The 15,208-nt window shown below is 57.6% G+C and overlaps 1 protein-coding gene across 5 annotated transcripts in view; it reads right to left on the reverse strand.

The window, feature by feature from the left end:
- Positions 1-15,208, reverse strand: part of MYO1C (myosin IC) — a 30,122-nt gene continuing 14,914 nt past the window's right edge. For all 5 annotated transcript variants that reach the window (XM_054459723.2, XM_054459725.2, XM_063655711.1 and 2 more), the window contains exons 12-32: positions 15,065-15,170; positions 14,869-14,949; positions 14,483-14,574; positions 11,579-11,673; positions 11,453-11,499; positions 11,251-11,331; positions 8,748-8,853; positions 8,533-8,650; positions 7,838-7,951; positions 7,686-7,762; positions 7,235-7,303; positions 7,051-7,135; positions 6,793-6,952; positions 6,159-6,242; positions 4,845-4,938; positions 4,695-4,750; positions 4,429-4,564; positions 4,280-4,350; positions 3,548-3,645; positions 3,308-3,407; positions 1-1,831 (exon numbers count right to left, since the gene is read on the reverse strand). In XM_054459723.2, coding sequence (XP_054315698.1) covers positions 1,805-1,831; positions 3,308-3,407; positions 3,548-3,645; positions 4,280-4,350; positions 4,429-4,564; positions 4,695-4,750; positions 4,845-4,938; positions 6,159-6,242; positions 6,793-6,952; positions 7,051-7,135; positions 7,235-7,303; positions 7,686-7,762; positions 7,838-7,951; positions 8,533-8,650; positions 8,748-8,853; positions 11,251-11,331; positions 11,453-11,499; positions 11,579-11,673; positions 14,483-14,574; positions 14,869-14,949; positions 15,065-15,170 — 1,897 coding nt within the window. In that variant the 3' untranslated portion in view covers positions 1-1,804. The remainder of the gene's footprint in view (positions 1,832-3,307; positions 3,408-3,547; positions 3,646-4,279; positions 4,351-4,428; positions 4,565-4,694; positions 4,751-4,844; positions 4,939-6,158; positions 6,243-6,792; positions 6,953-7,050; positions 7,136-7,234; positions 7,304-7,685; positions 7,763-7,837; positions 7,952-8,532; positions 8,651-8,747; positions 8,854-11,250; positions 11,332-11,452; positions 11,500-11,578; positions 11,674-14,482; positions 14,575-14,868; positions 14,950-15,064; positions 15,171-15,208) is intronic.

Below are 15,208 nucleotides of genomic sequence, written 5' to 3' on the forward strand. Positions count from 1 at the left end.
TTGGCAAACATGTATTGCTTTATTTAGTGTTTCTCTGGATTGCAGGTGTCAGCAGTGGGCTGAGATCCCCAGAAGGGCATAGAGGCAGCTGGGCAGCCCCCAGGCCCTCGACGGTACGGGCGGGGAGAAGCAGCAGAGAGGTGATACCCCTGCCCCTCCTCCCAAGGCCAGCCCCTTCCCCACACTCCCATGCCAGGGAGGGGTCAGGGGCCAGAAAAGGCCTTGAGTGGGGCCTGAGTGTCTGTCTGAGTGTCTGTCATCCCAAGGCCTGGACTCAGGCAGGGCGGTCCTCCCACCTGGCAGCTCCTAGGGCTGATTTGCTGGTCAAGGAGCCAGATCTGCTCTTAAGACATGACCCGGGTTTTACGGGGCTCCCTGTCTCTGGGAGCGGCAGTGAGGCATGCTGAGGAAGGGCTGCCATCTTGGTTTTGTGGCAACCTGCTGTATGACCGTGGACAAGTGCCTTCTCCTGTTTGGGCGTCTGTCTTCTGCTCTGTAACATCAAGGGGCTGGGCTGATCTCTCAGCGTCTTCCAACCTCTATCGTCTAAGATAGCCTTCCCCACTCCAGCACGGCCTCAAACTGGGATGATGACGACAGTAAAAGGGCATTCTTTTTTTTTTTTGAGACGGAGTCTCCCTCTTTCGCCCAGGCTGGAGTGCACTGGTGCTATCTCGGCTCACTGCAAGCTCTGCCTCCCGGGTTCACGCCATTCTCCTGCCTCAGTCTCCCGAGTAGCTGGGACTACAGGCGCCCGCCACCACGCCCGGCTAATTTTTTCTATTTTTAGTAGTGACGGGGTTTCACCGTGTTAGCCAGGATGGTCTCAATCTCCTGACCTCGTGATCCGCCCGCCTCAGCCTCCCAAAGTGCTGGGATTACAGGCTTGAGCCACCGTGCCTGGCCCCCCCCCCCTTTTTTTTTTTTTAAAGACAGAGTCTCACTCTGTTGCTTAGGCTGGAGTGCAATGGTGTAATCTTGGCTCACTGCAACCTCCACTTCCTGCATTCAAGCGATTCTCCTGCCTCAGCCTCCTGAGTAGCTGGGATTACAGGTGTGCACCACCATGCCCGGCTAATTTTATATTTTTACTAGAGGTGGAGTTTCTCCATGTAGGTCAGGTTGGTCTCGAAATCCTGACCTCAGGTGATCTGCCCGCCTCGGCCTCCCAAAGTGCTGGGGTTACAGGTGTGAGCCACCGTGCCCAGCCTAAAAGGACATTCTTAAGGCAGAAAGAAGGGGGCAGGCAAAGGTGGTCTCAGCCCCCAGATGGAAGTCAGAGTGGGCTGCAAAAGGTGCAGATGGGCAGGCAGGGAGACAGGTAGACAGACAGACAAGGTGCCAAGGGAATCAGGAGAGGTGTCCCGGCCAGGGAAGAGGGCACCAGAGCCCAGCCCACACAACCTCTCGGCTACATTCCTTGCCCTGCTGGAGTCAGGGAAAACACATCCAGTGTGTCCTTGGGTGGGAAATGGCTTTTTTTAAAAAATAGTTTCCTATAAAGCATCGAGAAAACCTCAGCAAAAGTTCCCTTCTCTCAAAGATTTGGCATCGGCAGTAGGGCTGGCATGGCTCGCTCTGGCCCTGGCTTTCCTATTGCTGTAGCCCGGCCTGGCCCCTCCTGGGGTAGCTCCTGGCCCCTGCTGCTCCCTCAAGAGAGGGATGGGCAAGAGGTGGCAGATTGCAGGTGGGCTTCGGGGTGTCCCTGGGTCCCTGTCTGGAAGTTCGAGTCTTTGGTAACTGGGAGGGGGAGGAGGAGAGAAGCAAAGCATTGGGCGTTGGGAGGGTCCAGTGGGCGCCTTTATCACCGAGAATTCAGCCGTGGGGCGACCTGTGGGGGTGGAGAGAGACGGCTAAGTGGTGAGAGGAGCAGACAGGGGGCCCCGGTACTCAGACTTTTTTTTTCACCCTTTTTTTCCCCTTTTTATGGAGAATGGGGTCTCGCTATATTGCCCAGGCTGGTCTTGGACTCCTGGGCTCAAGCTATCCTCCCATCTCTGCTTCCCTAAGAGTTGGGATTACAGGCGTGAGCCACCACACCCAGCCCCAGCGCTTAGATTCATGGGTTCGATGCAGGCAGGAGTGGTGGGGTCCTAGTGGTCTCCATCCTGGAGACTCGGGCTGACCTCCATAGGAATGCCCACCGCCCTGGCCAGAGTGAGCCTGTCCTCCCTCCTGGCACCCCCAATCAGCCTGTATTGGGGGTGCATTGCCATGCTGCATTTTTTTTTTTTTTTTTTTTGAGACAGGGTCTCATTTTGTCACCCAGGCTGGAGTGCAGTGGTGAGATCTTGGGTCTCATTGCAGCCTCAACCTCCCGGGCTCAAGCGATCCTCCCATCTCAGGCTTCTGAGCAACTAGGACTACAGGCACACGCCACCACATCAGGCTAACTTTTTTGTATATATATTCTGAGACGGAATTTTGTTCTTGTTGCCCAGGCTGGAGTGCAATGGCGCAATCTCGGCTCACCGCAACCTCCACCTCCCGGATTCAAGCAATTCTCCTGCCTCAGCCTCCCGAGTAGCTGGGATTACAGGCCACCACACTCGGCTAATTTTGTATTTTAGTAGAGATGGGGTTTCTCCATGTTGGTCAGGCTGGTTTCGAACTCCCGACCTCAGGTGATCCGCTTGCCTTGGCCTCCCAAAGTGCTGGGATTACAGGCATGAGCCACTGTGCCTGGCCTTTTTTTTGAGACGGCATCTCACTCTGTTCCCCAGGCCTGGAGTGCAGTGGCATGATCTCAGCTTACTGCAATCTCCACTTCCTGGGTTCAAGCAATTCTCCTGCCTCAGCCCCCACTACTAGCTGGTATTACAGACGTGCACCACCACTCCCGGCTAATTTTTGTATTATTAGTAGAGATGGGGTTTCACGATGTTGGCCAGGCTGGTCTCGAACTCCTGATCTCAGGTGATCCACCCACCTCGGCCTCCCAAAGTGCTGGGATTAAAGGTGTGAGCCACCGCACCCGGCCTTTCGTATTTTTTTAGTAGATGGGTTTTGCCATGTTGGCCAGGCTGGTTTCAAACTCCTGGCCTCAGGTGATCCACCCGCCTCGGCCTCCCAAAGTGCTTGGATTACAGGCGTGAGCCACCGTGCTGCCACCTTTACAACTTTCTGCACTGAGGGGCTCGAACGGCCCCTCTCTCTGGCCCTCATGGGTGGGCCAGGGCATGGAAGAGGTGGTACGATGGCCTCTGGATGAAGGCCCATGGTGAGGTGCCCGGGCTCTGCCAAGCACAGCCAAGGAAGGCTTGGCTATCGCAGCCAGGCCATGAGTGGGAAAGCAGGCCCCACTCACCACAGCCAGGTGACCGTTCTTGGCCTTGGTGATGAGCAGCTCCGAGCCGGGGGTGAAGTCAATGGTGCCATCCCTGCCGGGGCCCCCTGCAAACGTGATGCTGGGGGAACGGGGTGGGTGAGGGTTTTTCCATGGAGACAGACCCCCAACCCTAAGGTGGACCCCCGCCCTGTCCCTGGGTGCCCACACAGCCCCCTCGCCACCCCCTGCCCTGTCCCCCGGGTGCTGCCCGCGCCTCACCTGCCCTGGTTGATGTTGATGTTGTTCACGCAGTGGGCACTGAGGGCTGTCTTGGTCAGCGTCTCGATCACGTGGTCACTCTGCAGCACCACATCTCCCTGGTGGGCCAGGCAGGAGGAGGGGTCAGGCCCTGCCCAGAACTCGAGGAACCCCCGCCCCACCTCCCCATCCACCTCCCGACCCCCCAATCCACCCCCCATCCACACCCCCACCTCCCCATCCACCCTCCCACCTCCCCATCCACCCCCACACCCCCTATTCCCCCATCCACCCCCACCCATCCCCCCCACCCCCATTCTCCCATCCACCCCACCTCCTCATCCACCCCCCCACCCCCATTCCCCCCCACCCCCATTCCCCCATCCACCCCACCTCATCCACCCCCCACCCCCCATTCCCCCCCACACCCCCTATTCCCCCATCCACCCCACCTCCTCATCCACCCCCCAACCCCCCATTCCCCCCCACACCCCCTATTCCCCCATCCACCCCACCTCCTCATCCACCCCCCAACCCCCCATTCCCAACACCCCCTATTCCCCCATCCACCCCACCTCCTCATCCACCCCCCAACCCCCCATTCCCCCCCACACCCCCTATTCTCCCATCCACCCCACCTCCTCATCCACCCCCACCCATCCCCCCCACACCCCCTATTCCCCCATCCACCCCACCTCCCCATCCCCCCCACCCCCTATTCCCCCCCACTCCTCCCCATCCACGAAAGGGCACCTTTTGCTTATTGTCCGCACGCTGTACATGAAGCACAAAAAGACTGTCACTCAGGCTGCTGACAGAGATTCCTGAGGGGAGAGGGCAAAGGTGAGAGGTCGAGTGTCAGAGCAGGGGCCCTCCCCCTGCAGCCCTGGACTCTGGCTGACCGGTCAGGTTGGCGTAATCAATCCTCTGCTTGACTTTGGCATCCTCCACGATGACCACGGCATTGGGTGTGAGCAGCAGCTGCCGGGAGCGAGGCTTGTAGCCCTTGCGGTCATATTTCACAACAGGCACCGCATACTGGGGACAGAGACCAGGCTGAAAGGGCTCAGGGAGAAGCTCCCAAGGCTCCGCCCGTGCCCTGACCTGCCTCCAGCTCCTGGGCAGCAACACTGTGCTGCTGGACTCAGGGCTGCAGGCAGGCTCTTACCTGAATGGGCTCAGAGCCCAGGGCCTGCAGCACTCGGGGGCTGATCTCATCTGTACCTGCAACTCAGATGGCAGGGAGGGAGGTCAGTGGAGGCAACGGGGGACCAGGACGATGATGAAAGGTCTGAGTGCTGGAAAGTCAGGGGCTCACCAAGCCGAGTGCTGATGAAGAGCCTGGGTACACTCTGAGGGTAATTATCCTTCTTGCCCTTGAAGATCTCACTAGCCACGGCCTTCTGATGCAACTGAGGAGACAAGGGGGGTGAGGAGAGTGTCATGGTGGGGAGCACCATCTCGGGGGGCAGAGCCAGCCTTAGGACCTGAGACAGCCTCCCTCACCTGCTTGCTGGTCCCTCTCTGGCTCAGCACCAGGAGGCTGAGCCGTGTCCCCCACACGCCCATCAACCCTCCACCGCCATCAAGCACTCCCCTGCGGGGTCACAAAGGCACTGCCGGGTTTTGAAACTGGCCTTGGTAATGTTTCCCCACCCCATCAGGCCCTGGTGGCCCTGAGACTCAGCTCCAGCTTGGGGTCTTGTAAGTAGCAGATCACTAATACTCAAGGTTACTGGGTGGGTCCTTTAGCATCATCCAATACTGAGTCGGCAAAAACACGACATATCAACCAATGCCTGTAATCAGGGCAGACATCACCAATCGACCCGAGTGAAGACGCAGACTTTTCAACACAGGGTTCTGAGCAGTCTCTACCAATCAAGGGCAGTTGGCCCACGATATGAACCCTACTGGCCACCCCAAATGTACTCCAGTGTCCACTTCCTACACAAGGCCCAGCAGGGCCTGGCATCCAACTGAGGTCACCGGTAGACGGGTAAATACAGTAGACCGAGGTAAATACGGTAGACCGGGGTAAATACGGTAGACCGGGGTAAATAGAGTAGACTGGCGTAAAGAGAGTAGACCGGGGTAAATACAGTAGGCGGGGTAAATACGGTAGACCGGGGTAAACCGAGACCAGGGTAAATACAGTAGGCGCGGTAAATACGGTAGACCGAGGTAAATACGGTAGACTGGGGTAAATACGGTAGGCGGGGTAAATACGGTAGACCGAGGTAAATACGATAGACCGGGATAAATACAGTAGGCGAGGTAAATACGGTAGACCGAGGTAAATACGGTAAGCAGGGCAAAATACGGTAAACCGGGGTCAATACGATAGATGGGGTAAATACAGTAGACGGAGGTAAATAAAGTAGACTAGGGTAAATACGGTAGGTGGGGTAAATACAGTAGGCGGGGTAAACACGGTAGACTGGGGTAAATAAGAGTAGACCGGGATAAATACGGTAGACCGGGATAAATACGGTAGATCGGGGTAAATACGGTAGAACGCGGTAACTACGGTAGACCCGGGTAAATGCCCCTCCAGGCGGACACCCTTTGAGCAATACTTGCGACTCCCTGACTCCACTTCCTCATCCTCACCCAGCCCTGCTCTCCATACCTGCTGCTTCCACTCAGGGCTGATACTCCGGCAGTATTTCCACACCATGTTCTTTATGCATAACTCCCGGAGAAGCTCTGAGGCCTGAGGGGAAGAGTGAGGTCAGAACTCCTGGACACCCTGGGCCCTTCCCTCTGAAGACATCGAACATATGCTACTCCAGCCTTTGGATAAGCAACGCCCCCTCCATCTGGAGACGCTTCCAGTCAAGAGACCTCACTCGGCAGGGCGCGGTGGCTCACGCCTGGAATCCCAGCACTTTGGGAGGCGAAGGTGGGTGGATCACCTGAGGTCAGGAGTTCAAGACCAGCCTGGCCAACAGGGTGAAACACCGTCTCAAATAAATCAGCCGGCGCAGTGGCGGGCGCCTGTAATCCCAGCTACTCAGGAGGCTGAGGCAGGAGAATCGCTTGAACCCGGGAGGCGGCGGTTGCAGTGAACCGAGATCGCACCACTCCCTGGGCGAAAGTGTGAGACTCCATCTCAAAAAAAAAAAGAGACCTTACTTTTCACTGCTCAGCTCTGGTCTGGGCCCTCCGTGAGCCCTCCCTGACCGATCCTTTGGCCCCGAGAAATCAGACCCTTCTGCTGTGTACTTTGATGGTCCCTAACTTGGCAGGGGGTGCCCACAGACCTCACGCAGGGCAGGTGGGGGTGTGGGCCACGAGGTGTCCAGGACATTCCGGGGCAGCTGTCGCCTCAGGTTTAGCAAAAAAGAGGTGCGCACATGGTCCAGGAAGAAGGCGTTCTCGGGGCAGCGGGGGGCATGGCGCAGGATGAAGCCTCGGATGAGCCTGGGGTGGGGGCCAGACAGGGTTGGGGGTGAGGGGCCTGGCGGTGAACCCCCCCCACGCCCTGCTCTGCAGCCCCCACAAGGCAACCGGGCGCTCACCGCCGGATGGTCTGTGCCGCCCACTTCCTCTTGGCTGCCTTCCTCCGGCCCAGTGTTCCACGCCACCACGACTGGATGCAGATGGCTGTCGTGGGACCACAGATGGCTGACCTCTATCTTCTTACCATGGTGGGCCCCCCGGCCCCAGACCCCGCCCCTCCTGGACACCCATGGGCCCTCGAACCTGATCTCTTCACCCGGAGGAATTTCTGCCGCCAGTGAAAGCCCCTCCAGGCAGCTTGGATCTTTGTGGCTGCGGTTAGGAAAGAAAGGCAATTGGCCAGAGCGCGGGGAGCCAGCTGGGAGCCTGGTGCCGTCTGCGCTCCATGAGTGGCATGAATGGGAGAGTGGCTGAAGGAACCAGCGAGCAGGAGGAGAGTGGTGAAGAAGAATGAATGTGGGGACTGCCCGGAAAAGGGGGGCGGCGGGTGGGATGGTGGGCGTGGGGCTGGAGGTGGTGTCGGGGGAGCTTCAAGTCGGCCAGTGGACTCCCTGGAGAAGGACTCCCTGGAGCTGGGCGTGGGGCTGGAGCTGATAGGGAGGGGTGGACTCCCTGGAGAAGGAGCCCAAGGGAGTGACTTCCCTGCTTCCCAGAAGGGACCCCATGCAGCAGGAAGGATAGGCCTCTCTCTCACCCAGGCTCTGCCGCCGGACCTCCAGGGCATCCTCTGTGGCAAACAGGGTCTTGGGGAAGCGGATGAAGATCTTGGTCCTGGGAGAGCAGCAGTGATCAGCCCAGGGTTGCCACTCCCATTCCCTGCAGGGACCCGGCACAGACACTACCCACCTGCCCATCTTGTACTCTTCTGGCTTGTAGCCCAGGTGTCGGACCAGCACAGCCACCCCATCCTGCAGCCGTCCTGCCCACGTGGGCCATGTCTCTGGGCACAGTGACTTGTACCTGGGGACAGGAGGGGCAGGAATGCACGCGGCCCCCACCCCAGTCAGCAGCCTGCCCTGGGGACCCGAATCAGCTTTCTCTGGGCACCTGCTGGGTGCTCCCACTGACTCGTTCACAGCTAGCAGGAGGCTCACTCGGTCACTGCCCCCATTTTAAAGATGAAGAAACCGTTCCTATCTACCTAAGGCCAAGTAACTAGAAAGTGGCAGAGATGGAATTCACGGTTTGACCCCCCAGACCCCTGACTCAGAAGAACCACAAAGCTGCTCCACCCTTTCGGAGCCCCTTGGAAGCTGCCCTACAAGGCTTGCTGTCTGCCTCTGGTGCCCGGCACGTGGACGGAGGCCTCCTGTACCCCTGACCGGGTGCTCCTGGAGGGCACGGCCTAGGTGAGCCGGGTATTCTTTCCACCCAGCTTGATGTCAGGTCCGCAGCCACAAGGGCCTCCACCAAGGGCAGCCCAGGGCCTCCGCATCCACATTTCTAAAATGGGGCCGAGAACCCTTGTCTGCCCTCATGGGACCTAGGGGCTCCTACCCTCCCGCCCCCCTTCCCTGGCACCGAGCCGGACCTGCCCCCACCTTTGCAGGAAAGCTTCGTATTTGCGGCGATAGGCAAAGCCGGCTCTGCGCACGCGCAGGTTCTCCATCAGCCCCAGGTACTTCACCTGGTGCCGGATCAGCACCTCGTCAAAGCGGCCTGGGGTAGGGGAGCGCCGTGGTCAGCGGGCTGGCGCTGACAGCCTGTCTCCTGCAGGGGAGGCCCAGCCCCGAAGTCCCCCGTGCGAGGGGCGTACCGGGCTGTTTGGCATCATTAGGCTTGATGCAGCGGACGTAGGCGGGCTCCTTAGACTGCAGGATCTCCACCAGCTGCAGGAGGCTCATCTTGAACTGGGTGGCGACCTGGTAAGCCAAGAGGCATGGAAGGTTGGCCGGAGCTGGGCTAAAGCTGCTGGCCCCAGCAGCGAGTACCCCACTCCCCCGGCTGGTGAGGCGAGCAGCAGCCCCTGATTCTGCCTGGTCCTTATTCCTCCCACCACACCTTCCTCGCTGCAGAGGAGGGGGCCAGACTCCACCCCTTACCCCTCTTGCGGGGCGAGAGACCTCAGTCTACGAGCCTCACTCCAGCCTAAAACTGCTGCTCAGGTCTCCCAGCAACCTCAATGCTACACCTCCCTTTAGTGGCCCTTCTTTTTCTTTCTAGAACTTCAGGGCTGCGTTCCTAAACAGCGTGTCCCATGCTACACGTTCAGCTATTATCTGCGTATGCTGCTCTGCGGGACCTGGAAGGATCTCAGGCCTGGCGGAGGAACACACTCCTTGGCAAAGACTCACAATCCCGTGTGTTCCGAGAGTAGCAGGTGTATGCCTGTGGGTTCTGAGAGCCCCACAAAGGGACAACTCATCCAGTCTGAGGGGTAGGGGGCACCAGGTGACGTCTTCTGGAAATGACGCTCTGCTGAGCTTTAAAGGATAAGGGAGAGGGGCGGGTGCAGTGGCTACAGGAAGCTGCTAAGTACTCTGGCAAGATCCAGTGGCTGTCCAGTGGCTGGACGAGGGAGACGAGAGAAAAGAACTAGGGGGCCGGGGCCAGGGCTGGGCGCGGTGGCTCACGCCTATAATCCCAGCACTTTGGGAGGCCGAGGCGGGCGGATCACCTGAGGTCAGGACTTTAAGACTAGCCTGGCCAACATGGTGAAACCCCATCTCTACAAAAATAAAAAAATTAGCCGGGCACGATGGCGGGTACCTGTAATTCCAGCTACTCGGGAGTGTGAAGTGGGAGAAAGGCGTGAACCCAGGAGGCAGAGGTTGTAGTGAGCCGAGATCACGCCACTGCACTCCAGCCTGGGCGACAGAGCGAGACTCCGTCTCAAAAAAAAAACAAAGAACCAGGGATGACACCCAGGTTTCTGGCCTGGGGGACTGGGTGAGTAATCCCTGTCTTGAGTTAGGGAGAGAAAGAGAAAGCCTGGAGGGGCAGACCAAGGGCCCATTTGTTATAGACTAATGGGATCTAGGGTGCCTGGGGCCATCTAGGGGAAGAGGATGAGATACACGAGTCTGTGGCTTGTTGGAGAGGCCTAGGCGGGAGGGTGTGTAGCTATCCTCAGCAGAGAGACGCTAGGGCCAGGAGGATGTGGCACTTCGGGGGAGGGTGGGGTGGACAGCAGCAGCGGGCAGGGGTGCAGGGAGCCAGACCCCAGGCAGCATGTCGCCTGCATGCCCTCCCTGCCAGGCAGTCTGGCTTCCACCTCCCTATGGACTCACTGACCTCACTCTTCTGGGGCTCCCCGACCCTCTTTTTGCCAAGCCCAACAGCCGTACCTCCGCCTCCAGCTCGCTGGAGCTCTCCCTGCATCTGGCACCCTGGCCACGCCCGCCTTTCCCGGTCCTTCTCCTTGATGCCATCGCTTTCCCGTTCACCTCATGGCCTTTTTAGACTCTCTGTGTCTGGATTGGGCCTTCACTATAGGTTCACCTGACATTCCCAAGTCATCTCCAATGCTTCCTCGTCCAGGGAGCCTCCCCAACCCCTCACCCCTTCCGCCCTGTCAGGCTGTTTGCTGTTCCGTCTTCTAAGTTTGCAAAGCACCCTGTGCACGTTGCTGCAGGCACACCCACTCATTGTGGTAACTCAGTGCCTGGCAGCGTCTGCTATAAATGTCTGTTGAGTGGGTGGACACATGACAGCAGCCACACAGAGGCAGCTGCCAACATGTGGGCACCCATAGAGAGACGTACACAAGGATTCCCCTACAGACACAGCCCACACTGAAGACACACAGCTCCACTATAGACACAGCACACACACACACAAGTAGGCAAACAGGGACGGGTGTGGTGCCTTACACCGGTAATCCTACCACTTTGGGAAGCCGAGGCAGGTGGATCACCTGAGGTCAGGAGTTTGAGACCAGCCAGGCCAACATGGTGAAACCCCATCTCTACTAAAAATACAAAAAATTAGCCGGGTGTGGTGGCGGGCGCCTGTAATCTCAGCTACTCAGGAGGATGAGGCAGGAGAATCGCTTGAACCCGGGAGGTGGAGGTTGCAGTGAGCCAAGATTGTGCCACTGCACTCCAGCCTGGACAACAGAGCAAAGCTCTGGCTCAAAAAAAAAAAAAAAAAAAAAGTAGGCAAAGAGGCACCTAAAGCAGCCCCCTACAGACACCTGCAGATGTGTGCACAGGCTCCAACACACATTCACACGCACACTGCCAGCTCCCAGGCTCACACAGGCCCTCATGCACACTCAGGCGCACGGAGCCCCGCGCCCGGTCCCGCCACCTCCTCACCGTCTCTGGCCGCTTCTTATCACTGAGCTCGCTCCGGTCGAAGCACTGGCTCATAATGGGATTCTTCGAGCTACACATGGTCTGTGTGGGCAGAGCTGGGGTCAGGGTGGGACACAGGGACAGGCAGGACAGGCTCCTGGACACAGGTGCAGAGCTGTGGGCTATCCCCACCCCCATCCTGGCCTCCCCGGGTCCGCCTCACCTCCTTAAGGTTCCGGAAGAGAAGGTCATTGTTTTTGTCCAGAAACCCTGGGAGGGGAGAACAGATGTGAGGTGAGACAGAGCCTCCCTGCAGGCCCCTGTGGGGACACAGCCCCAGGATCCTCACCGGTCACGCTGTAGGTCACCTCCCCAGCATAGTGCAGAAGGCGGAATTCCCCTCGGCCCAGAGATTTCCTGGTCCGCTGGTCAGCCAGCTTGTGCCTGGGGGTGACAGGGAAGAAGCTGCAGATGGCTGCCGGCCTGAGCCAAGCCCTCTGCCTGCTGAAAGGGCCTCAGGAGCAGGAACCAGCTGCCCAGGTGCACCCCAGGCCAGGCATAGTGGCTCACGGCTGTAATCCCAGCAGTTTGGGAGGCCGAGGCGGGTAGATCACTAAGTCAGTAGTTCGAGACCAGCTTGGCCAACATGGTGAAACCCTGTCTCCACTAAAAATACAGAAATTAGCCAGGCTTGGTGGTGGGTGCCTGTAGTCCCAGCTACTTGGGAGGCTGACGAAGGAGAATCGCTTGAACCTGGGAGGCGGAGGTTGCAGTGAGCTGAGATCGCGCCACTACACTCCAGCCTGGGTGAGAGCAAGATTCCTTCTCAAAAAAAAAAAAAAGAGCAGGTGTACCCCAGGGCTGGGTCACTGAGGCAGGCCAGGCAGGGCCAGTGGCCTCCCTGCTCAGAGCAGACCACGGAGTGTCAGAGACGCAGATGGCCTCGACCAGGGCCACACAGTGCTAGGACCGGGACCTGGGCCTCCTGACGGCCAGGGCACGCTGCAGGGAGGGCAACTCTCGTTGCTTCTGGCCGCTGCGGGCTCTGCTCAGAAGGGGTGGTGAGCTGCCCACTACTTTTCAGAATGGAATCTGCTGCCCCAAGAGAGCACTTAAGTCTTAGGCGTGTTTATACCCTTTCGCCCATTTGCTACTTTTAAGAACTATTTCAAGCAGCTAACCAGAGACACAGACAAAGACTGAAGGCACGGAGATGTTTGTGGCAGCCTTGTGATTCCAGCAGAAACCCGGGAGGCTGGCCAGGGCCCCCGAAGGGCTGGGTGAGAGAGGGGAGTATCTGTGGGTCAGAACTGCTCCAGGAAGCGTTCTGAGGAAAATGTTCTGTTTGATGATACAGGAAAATGCACAGGATATAGCATTACCCTGAGCCTCATACACAAGAAGTTCTCGACTATGAAAAAAACCGCATAGAAAAAGGCACGAGGGAAACGCCTCACACAGTTAACAGCCACGGCCTTTTGGCGACAGGATCACAGGTGGCTTTTGTGCACATTCCAGCTTTGCTCTAATGAGCAATATTATTTTTATAATCAGAAACAAGTTTTTAGTATTTATTATTTAATGAATCAGGCAGCCCCTAAACCCGAATAGATTCAGAGAGACTCCTAGAAACAAGTCTTTTTTTTTTTTTGAGACAGAGTCTCGCTCTGTCATCCAGGCGGGAGTGCAGTGGTGCCATCTCAGCTCACTGCAAGCTCCGCCTCCCGGGTTCAAGCAACTCTCCTGGCTCCCGAGTAGCTGGAATTATAGGTGCCCACGACCACGCCCTGGCTAATTTTTGTAGTTTTAATAGAGACGGGGTTTCACCACGTTGGCCAGGCTGGTCTCGAATTCCTGACCTCAAGTGATCTGCCCACCTAGGCCTCCCATAGGGTCGGGATGACAGGCGTGAGCCACCACGCCCATCCAGAAACAAATTTTCAATATATTATTATGCAAAAAATACTCATGGCTTTGGCATTCAACAGCCCTGGGACTGACCCCAGCTCGGCAACCCAGATGAGAGCTAACTTTGGGGAAATGACTTCGCCTCTTGGAGTCTCAGTGAGAAAACACCAAGAACCCCTCAAGGAGCGGCTGCAGGTGAAGCGACGACATGCACAGCATGCGTGAGACCGCGCTGGACAGAGGCGCTTGTTCCTGTTCCTACGTCTCCCCACTTCAGAGGATTCCTTCAATAAAAAGCAATTTCCAAAAAAGGAAGATGAAAAATCCTAGCAAATTTCATTCTCAAAAAAGAATAGGGAGGAAGCCAGGCTACTAGTGTCTTGTTGTTTTTTTTTTTTTTTTTGGGTTGAAGTCTCACTCTGTCGCTCAGGCTGGAGGGCAATGGCGTGATCTCGGCTCACTGCAACCTCCACCTCCCCGGTTCGAGCGATTCTCCCACCTCAGCCTCCCGAGTAGCTGGGATTATAGGCACCTGCCACCACACCCAGCTAATTTTTGCATTTTTAGTAGAGACTGGGTTTCACCATGTTGCCCAGGCTCGTTTTGAACTCCTGACCTAAGGTGATCCACCCGCCTCAGCCTCCCAAAGTGGTAGGATTACAGGCGTGAGCCACTGCATCCGGCCTTCTTTCTCTTTTTTAAAAAATTAATTATTTATTTTTCTCCTTTTTTTTTTTCTGAGATGGAGTTTCGCTCTTGTCACCCAGGCTGGAGTGCAGTGGCGCAATCTTGGCTCACTGAAACCTCCACCTCCCAGGTTCAAGCGATTCTCCTGCCTCAGCCTCCCAAGTAGCTGGGATGACAGGCGCCTGCCACCACACCCAGCTGATCTTATATTTTTAGTAGAGATGAGGTTTCACCATGTTGGCCAGACTAGTCTTGAACTCCTGACCTCAAATGATCCGCCCACCTTGGCCTCCCAAAGTGCTGGGATTACAGGCGTGGGCTACCGTGTCCGGCTGTTTTTTTCACTTTTTGAGATAGGATCTCGCTCTCTAGCCCAGGCTGGAGTGCAGTGGGTTGATCCTAGCTCACTGCAGCCTCAAAACTCCAGGGCTCAAGTGATGCTCTCGCCCCAGCCTTCTGCATAGATGGGACTCCAGGCGTGTCAGCGTGCCTGGCTAAGCTTCTTAGTTTCTGGACACAAGTGAGGGGTCCTTAACTCAGCACCTTCTCTGGTCACGTCCTTGCGGCTGGTGTTTTGTGATGGTGGAGGGACTCCTGCACCCCTCAGGCTCTGCTGCAAGTGAGTCCTCGCCCCCAGCAGCCCCGCAGCCCCACTCACGTCAGGAAGTGTGGATGGTGCTTGACAGTATCCTCCAGCTTCTCCAGGAAGGTCAGATCCGTGGCCTCCCCGGGGCGCAGACACTCCTCATCCTGGGGGGTGTGGCACAGGGGGAGGGACGTATGGGGGACAGACCAGAGCGCACAGAGGATTGGGGTCACCGTGCTGGGAGGCACAGACACAGGGGAGGGGCAGATCACAGGGAGCCTCCACAGAGAGCTTCCAACTGGGGTGGCACCTCCCTCCATCCTCCATTCACAGCCCTGCTCTGTCTCTACTCAGCCCCAAACTCTGGCCCTCTGTGGACCAGCCTGGAGGGAAGGGAGAAGGGGGACATCCTCCCAACCAGCCTCCAGCACGAGGCCTTGGAGGCGCAGAGGACTCACCAAAATCGAGATGATGCCCTTAAACTTCTCCTCCACCAGATCACAGATGATTTTGTTGTTGAAATACTGGACGGGCTCCCACTGAGGGGCAGAAGGGAAGGAAGGCATCACTGTGGGGTCCTGGCACCCTCTCCCAGGGGCCCCGATACCCAGGCTCCCTGTGGCCCACGGAGAGTGCCCTCAGGCTAGCACACACCGCGATGCCCTCTGCCTCGTACTCCTCCTGCTCCGACTTGAGCGTGAGCTCGATGAAGAGCTGCTGCAGCTTCTCGTTGCAGTAATTGATGCAGAACTGCTCAAAGCTGTAAGGAAGGAGAAGAGCCTGCAGTGGCTCAGCGGG

Source organism: Pongo pygmaeus, chromosome 19, assembly GCF_028885625.2.
Source record: "Pongo pygmaeus isolate AG05252 chromosome 19, NHGRI_mPonPyg2-v2.0_pri, whole genome shotgun sequence".
NCBI lineage: Eukaryota > Metazoa > Chordata > Mammalia > Primates > Hominidae > Pongo > Pongo pygmaeus.